The 13,610-nt window shown below is 37.5% G+C and overlaps 1 protein-coding gene and 1 long non-coding RNA gene across 7 annotated transcripts in view; one reads left to right on the forward strand and one right to left on the reverse strand.

Annotated features, from left to right (window-relative positions):
* Nucleotides 1–13,610, reverse strand: part of WASHC3 (WASH complex subunit 3) — a 50,793-nt gene that overhangs the window by 13,776 nt on the left and 23,407 nt on the right. For 2 of the 6 annotated variants that reach the window (XM_056798768.1, XM_056798769.1), the window contains exon 6: nucleotides 12,302–13,264. The exons of 3 other annotated variants lie outside the window; for them this stretch is intronic. In XM_056798768.1, coding sequence (XP_056654746.1) covers nucleotides 13,055–13,264 — 210 coding nt within the window. In that variant the 3' untranslated portion in view covers nucleotides 12,302–13,054. Of the gene's footprint in view, nucleotides 1–11,690; nucleotides 11,901–12,301; nucleotides 13,265–13,610 lie in introns of those variants that run through there. One more of the 6 variants, XM_007503323.3, reaches the window with a different exon arrangement.
* LOC103094748 (uncharacterized) lies at nucleotides 3,403–7,137 on the forward strand. Its single transcript, XR_472538.3, has 2 exons — nucleotides 3,403–3,646; nucleotides 6,998–7,137. It is a non-coding gene; the product is annotated as an uncharacterized LOC103094748 (long non-coding RNA).

Consider the following 13,610-nt stretch of genomic DNA (forward strand, 5'->3'; position numbering starts at 1 on the left):
AGAGGGAGAAGGAGAAAAGAAGAATGTTTCCTAAAACATGGCAAAGGAAATGAAAGGAGAGATAGGGACTGACAGATTAGGAACTTTGGATTCACAAGCACCTTACATTAACGTGTCTCCCAGAATTAATGGAAAGCCAGTTCAGTTAAGATGTGTGAGGAGTATTGAAGAGCTTTGGGTCACACTTGATATGGTCAAGGTTATGGGGAAAAAACCAAAGCACCTTTTTAGCATCTGTCCTTCTAGAGACTTCATTATGATCACCACCTTTATACAAAAGACATAATGCACAATTCCTAAGAATACCCCAGGATCATCTGGCTCCAGAAGGAAGGACATTTTGAGTTGCCATACTGCTGCCCAGAAAATTTGTTCTTGGGCTCTATTCTGTTTCAGAGGTTGGAGAAAACACTACATGGCTTGTTAGACATCCAAAAGAAAAGAGTCTCATTTCTGATTTCCAAAGGACAGAGCTATTGGTGGTCTAAGGAGGGCACGAGCGACCTCAAAACCCAAGTAGACTGAGCTGTGGGATTTTTTTTTGGCATGAAATAATTGTAGCATGTCCAAGGTAAGTAAAGAGGAGGAGAAAAGGCAGCCGTAGGGCTGATGTTCCAGAAAATCCCGTCTGAACTTGCGTCACTGGAGAAAGTGTGTAAAGAAGCCAGTCTACTGAGATTATGACTGCAGCACCAAGAGTTAAGTATAAGTTCTTTATTACATCACAGAAACTTATGTTTGGGAGTTTATCATTTGCCAAGATATACATTGATTTGTTATTAGTGTTAATAGGAAGTACCCTGCTAAGTCCCTTTATGCTCTGTTGACATTTTCCTAAAAGTTTAACCTACGAATAATATTTGGGGGGAAAATGTAAAGGACCGTCATCTGTTTTAAGATATATAAATTGTTTCTTTTCACAATACCACCCCAGAAAAGCAAATGCAAAGAGTTGGAAGGGACTCCAAGAACTCATTTATTTTAATCACCATCTGAATAGGAATTTCCAATGAATGATTATCTAGCCACTGCTTGGGGATCTGTAGTAAAAGGAATCTTCTCAAGGCAGCCCTGAACAATTCTGAACAATTCTTAACTGTTTTTGTTGTTGAGTCATTTCAATCATATCCAACTCTTGGTGACCCTATTTGAGGTTTTCTTGGCAAAGCTCCTGGAGTGACTTGTCATTTTCTTCTCCAGTTCACTTTCTAGATGAGGAACCCGAGACAAAAAATGACAAGTAAGTGACTTGCTCAGGGTCACACAGCTAGTAAGCATCTGGAGCTGGATTTGAACTCAGGAAGATGAGTCTTCCTAACTCCAGGCCCACCCAGTGCTCTAACTACTGAGCCATCTAGTTGACTCTTAATTCTTAAGAAGTATTTCTACTTGCAGCGACTTCTTTAGATCTGGTCCACCCGGGGTCGAACAGAACAAGTCTCAACTCCTCTTCCATATAAATAACCTTTAAATATTGTTACTCTCTCCTCTTCTCCAGGCTAAACATGTGAAGTTCCCTCAGCTGTTCCTTCCATGGCATAGTCTCCCTCTCAACAGCCAGATTCTTTTCCTTCAGATGGATGTACTTTAGCTCGGCAATGCCTTTCCTCAAATGTGGTGCACAGAACTGAACATCTGCTCCAGATGTGATGGGACCAGAGTGCAGTGTGGTGGGAGTATCAGTTCTTTCATGGTGAACATAATGCCCCTCAATGCAATTTTAAAAACCAGCCATTTCTTTGGCTGTCATGTCAAATTGTTACTCATGTTGAATTAAGACTGTCTTCTACAATCCTGGCTCCAGTGCCCAAGCCCTATTGTCTAACCAAACTTCCCTCTGCCTCTCTCTTCAAACAGTTGATTTTTAAAACTCAAGCATGCAGTACATTTTGTGATTTACCTCCTAGATTTGTGAACTGAAATGACAACAATTTAATTAACAAATAAAGAATGGAAAATCTGAAGACAACTTACTCTGTTATGCTAACAAAGGGAGAAATAGTTGGCTAAACTGATGGGTAGAATTTAAAAACCTTTGCAACCCATCTTTTGCAGTAGTGGAGACAGTCAGCACTATCCCCAGATGCTATAGTTTTAACTCCAAGCTGGCATAAAAGATCATTAAATAACTACAGCTGTTCTGCCCTACCTTCTTTCTGGTTCTACATAGGTCTGCAACCTGGTCATATGTTATATGGTGCCTGGGTATTACAAAATGTCATAGTAGTGTTTCATAGAGGGGGAATTTTTTTTATAAAATACTCTACACAGAAGAAAGAAAATCTCTATTGATCAAATCACAATAGGCTAGCACATGATCATTTGGCAGTTTTCACTGGATGGATGAAAAGTTTAAAGCTTCAAAATAAATATCCTTTTGTGTGACCCTGGGCAAGTCACTTAACCCTAATTGCGTAGCCCTTACCTCTTCTCCCTTAGAATGATAAGGATTTTTAAAAAATTGATACTTAGTAATGATTCTAGGATAGAAGGTAAGAATTTTAGATAAATAAGCAAATAAATACCTGTCAGACACTGTGTTCCAAGTTAGTTATCTAGAATACTGATGTTTAAAGGAGTAAATATTAGACTCAGCAGGATCAACTTCTTACTTGTCTGTTTAATAACATTGACCTGAAGTTATCATCTTTCAGTGCATGGAGATCAAGGGGAAATTTGCAAGTATCACAGAAGTTGCAGTTTGGTCAAGAACAGGAGTTCAGTTCTCAAAGGACGAATCTAACTTTTTTTTAAAAAACCTTTATCTTCCATCATGCAAAGCCTTCAGGTACTAAAATTTGGAGAAAAAGACACAGCTCCTGGCCCCTCAGAAGTCCTCAGTACTGCCTGATTTGAGGCATTTTGATACAATGGGAAAAGGACTGAGCTCAGGGCCAGAAGGCCTGAGTTCAGACTCTGGCTCCACCATTTAGCAGCTGTAGGATCTTGGGTAAACTTGTTAGATGCATTTGTTCATCTGTAACATGGGTACAAATAATATTTGTACTATTTACCTCACAGGGTTGTTGTGAGGATTGAATGAAAAAATGCCTGTGGATTTGTAAACCATAACCAGATAAAGAAATGGAAGTAATTATGACTTGAGGGAAAGGATTCTAATGTTGTGGAAGACAATTTTTCTTCCTCATCAAGTCACAAAACTTAAGGTCCAAAATTGATTTCGTACTTGGCCTAGTAAACAGGAAGATTACTTCCTAAAAAGGCAGTTTTTTTCCCCATATAGCCTTCCTTACTATTAAAAAAAATGTTCTTGAAAAGCCATATGTCAATTAGTTATATAAATTGATTTTAGACACTTGGAGGCAGTTACTGAATGGAACCTCTTGGAGATTCTTTTGTTATGAGACTAACTCCCCACCCCCACCCCCCCACCCCCTTCAATTACACCCTGGGTAAGGCTGGGGCTTCTCATTTCAGATTTTCTTCAAAGAAGGGCTCACTTGTCCTTACCTGTTCCTCTATCTAACTGTCTGAAAGCATCTGAAAGAAACACCCCCCCACACACACACACTTGCACCGAAAGGGCTGTAATGAATGCGTCATTGTTCTCAGTTGAAGGTAATCCTGGTACACAGCAGAGCGTGGTGCAATGTATCACTTTCAACTTTCTCACTTTGATTCCTTGGTAAGCAGTGGGACCACTTTAGGATCAGCCAGCAGGGGAAGGCTGCTCGCTGTGGCCATGGCACAGACTACAGATCACTGGTTCATTTGGGCCAGTATCTCTAAGCAGGAAAAAGTAAGAAGGAAAAGTATAGATTTATCACTAAATCACAAAAAATGTTCATCATTAAACTATATTTAACATGGGCACCTGGAAGGACTTCAGCAATAATAATAAAGTATTAAGATTCAGGCAGGGGGCAGCAAGGTGACTCAATGGATAGAGTCATGCCAGGAGATGGAAGGTCCTGGGTTCAAATCTGACCTCAGACACATCCTTGTTGTGAGACCCTGGGCAAATCACTTAATCTCAATTGCCCAGACTTTACAGTGCAACATGGAAGTTAAGAGTTAAAAAAAAAAATTATTTAGGCAACTTTGAGCATGTACATGGTAGGCATAGATAATTTTTAGACAGTGGCATTGTCCCATATCAATAGAAAAATCATTATAGCTCAAGAGCTATAATTATTTTGATAAACATCTTTCCTTAATATCATTCCTGTTAGATTATTAACAGAGAAGGAAACTGTTAATAAAGTTCTTTAAATATATCAGTTGTTGATGTGGTTCAATTAACAGAAACTGTCTTATACTTTACTGTAGCTATCACACCAAGACTCTTGACCAAGAGAAACAGTGGTTTCACACCAGATGGGAGATAGGAGTTAGTGAATATCTTCAGCATCAGAACTCCTATATTTACTGCCTGAAGCTTACTTTCTTTTCATAGCTCCTCCTGTCTTTCTCTTTTCACCATCATTAAGGAAACTCTTAGAAGTGTGGCCAATATGGTCAAGTAGCAGGAAGAAACTGAACTAGTTTCTTCACTCAGTTTCCTCAGGAAGATCTGGAAAATATACCAGACTTATCCCTGATTAAGAAGTCCAAGAAAAAAATACTGAGTCATTTTTAGCCCAGACTGGTAAGAGGACGCAGAGGAAACATAGCCTCTATGGAGGCTAAGGACTGGATGGGATGAAGCCAGAAAAAGAGAATTTGGGTTTTAGAACAAGTTATGATCTCAGATCCTAAAGAAAGGGCCTAACAGCTTTCTGCTGTTCTGCTGAGTGGATGAGTCTAGCAGTAGAACTCCAGAGGAGCTAAGTCCACAAGTGCATTGATCAGACCCAAACCTAGGTTAGGTATATGCAAAGTTCAGGAAGTGTTCAGTCTCCTAGATCAGACCATTTTAAAAACACTGAAACTTTCAGGTTCTGAAACTGACCTGGCCCTGAGATCCTAGAATAATACAGCATTTAATACTGCAAGAAAGCAGTAGCAAAACCAGCCCAGACTTTTCCTTCAGAAGGGCATGGAATCTAGCCTGAATTTGAAGTCTCAAGTCAAAGAGTAGGTTGGAAAAATAAGTAAACAAAAAAATAATCCTCACAATAAAAAACTATTATGATGACAGAAACATTCAAGACATAACCCAGAAGAGAATGACTCCAAAACCTTTACAAGCAAAAGCTTCAAAGAAAAACAGAGCTTGGGCATAAGTTCAACTGGAATTCCTGGAAGAGATAAAGCAAGAATTAAAAAAAAAAAAGCTAAAGTATTTTTTATAAATGAAATGAGAGCACTAAAGTAAAAAATTAGAAAAGACATGTGAATCATGGAAGAAAGAATTGGAAAGGGTGAATTAACAAATTGGCAGAAGAGGTAAAAAAATCTTCCACAAACAAAAAAAATCTTCCACAAACATCAAGCTCCCCGAAAATTAGGAAGGTCTAAATAGAAACCAATGACTCCATAAGAAAAAAGAAATATGTTAAAAAAAAAAAAGAAATATGGTTGTCCCCAGAGTCTTAGGGCAGCTTTATGTGATCTGTTCCTCTCCTGGCACTAGATTAAAACTACACTAAGACTTTGGGACACCCTAGATTAAAGCAATGCCAAAAGGCTGGGAAGTGCGGGGTGGGTGGGGAGAAGGATGAGGTATGTCTTAGTCAATTAACTTCCCTGGAAAACAAATCAAAGAAAGAGAATTTAAGAAAGCACTGACCTACCTGAAAACCTTGAGTAGAAAAAAAGAGCTTAGACTATTATTTTAAGAAATCATAAAAGACAAGTGCCCACATTTGTTAATAGCAGATAGCAAAATGGAGATAGAAAGAATCCACTGGTCACAGCCTAAAAGAAACCCCAAAAGGAAACTCCCAGGAACCCAGTAGCCAAAATCCAGAGCTTCCAGGTCAAAGAAATGATAGTGCAGGCAGTCAGAAAGAAGTAATTCAAGTCCCAAGGAACCACAGTCAGGATCATGCATGATTTAACAACCCCAGGTTGCAAAGGCTATAGGTTTACTAGCAAAACAGTAATTTTACAGGGGAAAAAAAATGAACCTTTAATGAAACAGAAGCTTTCTTGATGAAAATATCAGAGCTGTGTATAAAGTTTAAAATACAGACACAAGAGTCAAGAGAAACCAAAAAGTTAATAATAACAAAGGACTAAATGAGGATAAATTGTTTATATTCTAATATGGGAATAAAATACATGTGTCCCCTCAGAACCCTTCATCAACAAGGATGATAGTGTCTAATTAGATAAAGGGCTTGGGAATGGTTCTATTATATTGATGAATATAAAAGGAAAATGAAAAAAGAAGGGAAGAGGAGGGAGGAAAAGTAGAGGAAAGACTGGGAAAATTATCTCACTTAAGTGTGGTATGAAAGCAGAAGTCAATACCAACTAGGACAGATGGATAGGGGAAGAGGGTTATGACTGAAACACACACACACACACACACACACACACACACACACACACGAACTGGTCAAATGAGGGAAGAATACACAAACACATGCAGTTGAATAGAAAAATACATGCCACTCAACAGGGAAGAAGGAAGAAAAAGAAAAAGTAGGAATAAGAGGGAGCATAGATTAAGGGAAGAGATTAGTTCTAATCAAAACAAAGAATTGGGAACTGAGGGAGTGCTCACTAGTTGGGGAATGGATGAATAAATTATGACATGTACATGTGATAGAATACTATTGTGCAAGAAATGATAATGGGGATAGTTTAAATGAAACTTGGGAAGACTTGTATGAACTGATATACAGTGAAGTGACCAGAATCATGAGAATTATTTGCATGACATTATAATAAGAACAATTAACTTGAAAATACTTGGGAATTCTGATCAACACATGACTATAATTACATAGGTCTCATGATAAAACATGCTACCACCTGTGATAGACAGGTGTGCAGGATTGAGACATTTTTAGGAACACAGCTAATACAGGAATTTCTTTTGCTTTTACTATATGTTTGTAACAAGAGTTATGTTTTTTTTCTCAAGGTGGGATGTGAATGAGATGGGAAAGAGACGAGAGTTTTTGCTGATTGGGAAAAAAAAAAGGAATTTAAGGGAATTTTTAATCAGGAGCTCCATTGTGCCAAGCACTTTATTCAATACGGTGCCTAATATTTCTGATATGGGTGAGTACAAATTAAGATTTTATCATCTTATCCTTAACAGTCTAGAGCAGTGGTTCTCAATCTTTCTAATGCCGTGACCCCGCAATACAGTTCCTCATGTTGCGGTGACCCCAAACCAAAAAATTATTTTGGTGGCTACTTCAAAACTGTAATTTTGCTACAGTTATGATTTGGAATGTAAATAACTGATATGCATTATGTATTCTCATTGCTACAAATTGAGAGGTTGAGAACTGCTGATCTAGAAATTCTATGTATTCTCTTTTTTTGGCAAGGGGAAGAAACCAGAAGGGAGTTATATTAAAGTTTGAGAACCGCTAAACAAGAGTATAGTTATTAAAAGGAAAAAAAAAGATTATATCATTTAACTCTATGTTTAAAATAAAGAGCATTATGGTACAACTTCAAAAGGGCTTCTTAGTAGCTATGATAGCAAAACTTTGTACTAATGATACCAAGAATAGATGGGAACTGAGAATTTCTTTAAAAGGCTAATGTAAAAAGTGTATAATCAGAGTAATGATCTCTTTCGGTTAAATGTTCTTCTCATTACTAGCTGTGACCTTTTTTATGATATTTTGTCCCAAACCTATCATCTAAATTGCACTTAAAAAAATAATTCTGTAGTTGGGTCATAAAGCAGCTGAAGTAAATTGTGTTAAAGCTTGGCAAAAGACTTCCTTCTCACAAAAGGTATATAAATTGAGATTAAGAATGGAAAGTTACAGCTTGAAAGGAATATTTCTGCCAAAATTTCTACTGTCTCAATATAGTAATTTGGCACGTAACAGTTCTGTGCCCTTTCTCCTCAACCCCTATTACCTTCATAATATCATTGGCACCAAAATGTTAAATAAATTATTTCGGAAACATACTTCTCATTATGTTTCAACATATTTAATATCTTATGTATTTTCTTAATTATTTTTAAAGTGCTGGGAGAAGTGGCCCACGCCTGGAATCACTGTTGGGGGTAGGAATTGGGAGGTAGACTAGAGGGAAGGCTAGGGGGTAGATCACTTGAACTTGGAAGATCTGAGCTGAAGCAGGGCTAAAGATGTTGGGGTGTCTGCACTAAAGTCTAGTACCAATATGGTGAGTCCCTGACAATTGGGGGCCACTAGGCTACTGACGGAGGCAAAGTGGCCTAGTCCAGAAAGAGAACAATGGGATTAACCTGTGAATGGCTGCTATATTTATAGCCTAGGCAAGACAAGGAGACACAATTAAAAAAAAAACAAAAACAAAAACAAAAGGCTATCATTGCTGTGTATTCAAATTTTCCTTTAATTTTTTTACTTAAGTTCCTTACCAAAAAACCTGAAAAAACAAACAAACATGATAATAATCTGCCAGAGGATTAAAAATTTTCAGTGACTTTAAAAAAATGTGTCAGATATGCTATAAAAACAAAGAAATTTCAGAGTACATTAGTTAGAAATTGTTCTGTAGCTTTAACAGGGATAGGTATCTCTCATGCTATCTTGTTGGTATATGACTATTCTTTGAAATAGGATCAAGAATTTTAAATCCTCTTGAGGTTTATAGACAAGAGATAAATATTTTTCACAGACTAAAAGCACTTCATGTTAATATGAATAGCAATAATCTTGATCTAACTAATAATTACTCTTAACTGTTCACCTATTAATGTACTATTAATTCTTACATATCACACAAATGACATTAAAAAAAAAAAACAAACGAATCAAACTTCATCTTCCATCTTAGAATGTATACTATATATTGGTTCCAAGGCAGAAGAGCAGTAAAGGCTAGGCAATGGGGGTCAAGTGACTTGCCCAGGGTCACACAGCTAGGAAGTGTCTGAGGCCACAATTGAACCCAGGACTTCCTATCTCTAGGCCTGGCTCTCAATCCTCTGAGACACCTAGCTGACCCCACAAATGCCATTTAAATAAGAGCTTTGAATATTATCAGGAAAAATGTACTGTCACAACAGTCAAACTATATCCTGTCAACAGGATATGTCTGGAATTCAAACAAATGGCCACAGAGAAAACTGCTGCCTAGATTCTATTCTAGATCTTACTCTTCTTCCTACTCAAGGGTCTTATTCCTGGTTCTCCCTTATGCTAGTCATCATTACTTCATTCTAAACATAAGATAAAAATAAAATTAAAATGATAAATGGTCTATGGATTTAATTGCCAAGAGATGTGCGCCTAGCTAAGATGAGAACCTACATGTTTGTGTAATCCATTATTACATGCAAGAAAGAATGGTTATGAAGAGCATTAAAAAGTCCAAGATTTCTAAAACCCTTGAGCTATTCATTGTTAAACTATGTGCAATATATATCTACATCTAGTGTTTAATTTTCAAGGACACTTTGGAGAGTATTCAAATGGTAGTCACAATTGTAACTGAATATAGCTGGAAATTAATGCTCTGTAAAATGGGTACAACAAAGTTATTTAAAGGAGTCAGATTTTCATCATTCTTGTCACTTACATCCCCATGCATAGGAAACTGAGTCATAAGAAATTATAATTCTTAGAGCTCTTCTATAGGGGTCCTGCGAAGTTATAAAATACCTTGGGAACTTGCTAGAAGAAACCATTTACAATGACAAGAACATTCTAAGTTTCAAAATAGCATGTTACTGTTAGTTCTTGGGCTTTAATCATCTTTAGGCATTTTGAAAAAGTTGGACACAATATTTTATTATAATTGTACTGAAAAGGGAATGAAAAAGGTCTTTTATTAAAGAAAATTCATAATAGTATTTTTCACAGTTCCTATCATTGTCTTAAAAGCCCTCTCAGACAACCTTTGAGCAAAGTGTGATTCTCATTACAGAGCTCTTGCATTGTGGGATTAAAAGATAACTTTACTTGTGTCCATTGCACTAAAAATGATACTGGATGATTGATTACAACTACTAACTGCTAAAGCCAATGCTGCTTTTTCATAATCAATTAATCTTCATTCAATTCTATATGCTTCTCCCCTTCAAGCTGCTGAATTTCCTCAGATGAGTTGGGGACAGGGCTGGACTTGCAATTTCTTTGCGAGGCATCTACCTCTACCAATATAGATTAACAGTCTTCCCTATAATTTATACTTAGATTTGACTTGTCTAAGGGCATACAGTTGAGAAACGGGACCTGAGTTCACGCCTTTTGGAGCCAGCTTTCCATCACCTCCACCATCCCTACGATCAATTCTGTTCCTTTTGAAATAAGACAAGCCCTCCTGCACCATATTCTAGTCATGAGTCTCAAGTTGCTAGCTTAGTCATAGATTTATGGCTGTTTGCCTTTTTGTATTTTCCAGCACTTCAGGTGAATTTCTTATACTTTTTACTTCTTTTTATAGCTAAGTGAGGCCAATTTTTTTACTGCTGGTTCTATTCTTGGACCTTTGAGTGAGAGTTGGTCATATCTTTTGTCATTCTTCCTATGCTATACATCCTGAAACTTTTGATCGTATGTGTCTTAACAGACCCATCTGGGCAGTTCTATTATTTCTCCTCCATTTCCAGTTTAATTTCATAATTTCTGAAGGACTCTAGCCAATTATATTTTATTAAATACATTCCACATTTTAAAAAGGTCCATCATCTTTGTCTTCAGTTTTTTACTCAGAAACCTCATAATTCTAATGATTTAGTTCCTTCTGAAGGTAGCTTTTGTCCTCTCCTGTATATCCATATCACCATTCTTTGGACCATAAGAAATTATTTCTTACTTAGAAAGTCTAGTCCTCTGTCAAAGAGCTCCATGACAAGTAAGTCTAAATAGTATTTCTTTCATTCTGTATTTTTTCCCCCTCTTCCACTTGCCTCAGAATTCAGGATTCTAATCTGCTTGATGTCTCCCCCAGCTTCAATTTATATTAGTTGCCACCAATGGCAAAGGCAAGTCAGTCTAGTTGAAGCAGCAAAGCACTGATGAAGACACAGCAAATGGTATTTATTGGGCTAGTCAAACTACCTCAACCACTCTGCTCCTGATAGAGTCAGCCCAGGACCCTGAGTACAAGATGGGGAGCACTAGTATCCCCCCGAACCATCAGCCCTACTTCCAGTTCATCCTCAATAGCCATAATTAGGGAACTGAGCCCTGGAGGAGATGCAACCCAACAGCTTTGTGAAACTGATCTCAGTCTCACCTCCTCTGAACCCACAGTTCTGAGAGCCTGAAAAAATGAGTCTCCCCCACCAAAGGCCTCAAAATTAGGAAAGGAAAAGGCTTTCTTAATGGAGATGACAGCAAAAATGATGCCTTCCTGTTTGTTTTACTGCTGTGGTAGAAGTACCCTAGTACCTTTCCATCAGATGGGAAGTGGAAACTTCCTCTGAATGTGTGGCTGTGGCCTCCCCCATTAGAATGGGAGTTTGTACAACAGTCTTGCTTCTCTATTTGTATCCTCAGTGTTCAGTATAGTGCTTTATACAAACATCATTCATTCATTCATTCATTCATTCATTCATTCATTCAAAGTCACTTCTTCCTTAAACACATCCTCATATTTTTTTCCAAAAAAGATTTCATTTTCCCTGATAACATGAACAGCATGGACACAAATGAAGCTTTAATGGCTATTTATATGTCAGAAGACTATTACAGAAATGTTGATATCAGTGCCTTTTTGCAGCTCTTGGTAATATCCTTCTTGATATTCACCCTCACTAGAACTGAATACTGGAGTCCTGCTAGGCCAAGAGATACATTATTTAATGGTCCCTCTTCTAAGCCAGCTGCCTTTGATGGGCAATTAATTCTTTTCTGCCAGACCTGCAGGGAAACAAATTGCTCTGGGCAGTCCAGTCCTTTGAGCAAGATTAGAAACAAGCATTGTAAAATTAAAGTTTGAATAGAAATGAAGATACTAGAGATGGTCTGGTGGGACACAGACATTTGAGAATGGCTAAACAGATTGTGCACTATGAATGTAATGGACTATTTACTGTACTGTAAGAAAAAATGAATATGAAGAAGTCACAGGAGCACAGTTAGATTTATAATGATGTAGATGGAAACCACGTACCTAGTAACCACCAACACTATAAATGGAAAGAATACTACTGGATGCTATGGAATTATGACCCATCTTAGCCCCAAAGGCCCCCAACTTCTTTGGCAGACATGAGGGACAAGGTGAAGAGAAGACTGCATACACTGCCAGACGTGGTTAGCTTAAAAAATTTTTTTATTGACATTTTTTGTTTTTGCATTACTTTCACCTCCAAAAATGTCCTTTTCCCACCCTCCCCAAGAGAGCCAACCCTTTTAGCAAAAAATAACAAAGGAAAAAAAAAGGAGTTCAGCAAAACTAACCAGAACATCAACTAAGTCTAACAGTATAGGCAGAGTTCCATTCCTACATTCCTCCATCTCAGCAAAGAAGGGAGAAGTTAGTTTTCGCCATTTCCCATTCCCCAGCACCATTTTTTGTTACAGTGAATGGTGCAAAGAGGAGGAGGAGAGGCCATATATTCAGAAATGAAAGGAAGGAAAAAGATATATACATATATATCATAAATGTTTTTAAAAAAGCAGCAATATAACTGAAATATATTAGGTGAAAACTTGTCGAAGTATTGAGTTTAAAAATGAAACTCAATTTTCTGCTGGTCTCCTTGAGACCAGGTATTGTCTTTTGCCTATATTTGTTATCTCCATTGTTTACACAATGCCTAGCACATAGTAGGAGCTTAATAACTGTTATTGATTACCTGAGTACATTTAGGCTAAAGTAGAAAACAAAAAGTTTTAGATTGAGGAAGAATAATATTGAATTGCATTATTAGTAATGTTTCTATGTGAAATCATTTTCTCAAAAACTGTAATGCCCCCCCAACCTTCCACACCAGTCAGTGCTTCCAAGCTAAGGTTAATCCAAGAACCCAAGCTGTCAAACTGGGCTGGGATCTTTTGTCTTGAAGGGATTAAAGGTATTTTTGAAGGCAGAGCTGATAAGCCATGGTGAATTTTATCCCTTTTGAAACTGGGTCAGTCACTTTCACTGGTGGGTTAAAGTAAGCTATGCTGGCATTTTCTTTATGTGATACAGACCCATCTCCCCAGTGATGAAGTAATGAGAGAGGAATTGAGATCTCTAAGTCCACCTCCTCTTTCAAAATGTCCACCAATGAGAGCTGTCAAAGGAAACCAAAGGTCAAACTGACAGGCCAATCAGAAAGAGGCCATCCCTCCCTTTAAAGGAGAGAGTCAAGACTCACTAGTCTTTCACTTAAGGAGGAGCTCACAAAAGATCCATTCTTTATTAGCAGATTGTTAATAAACAATGTTATTCTCTGGGAAATGGCCACATATTCTTTATTGGTTAAACACCAGGTGCAACAAGATGTTCTTGGGAAATGTGATGTAAATGGGTTAGCATAGAATCATAGTTTTGAAGCTGAAGGGCTCCATTACTATCTGGTACTCCCTCATTTTAGTTAATATGATGTGAATCTATCTAAGGAATGATACTTCTTCTGG

This window comes from Monodelphis domestica, chromosome 5 (assembly GCF_027887165.1).
Source record: "Monodelphis domestica isolate mMonDom1 chromosome 5, mMonDom1.pri, whole genome shotgun sequence".
Taxonomy (NCBI): Eukaryota; Metazoa; Chordata; class Mammalia; order Didelphimorphia; family Didelphidae; genus Monodelphis; species Monodelphis domestica.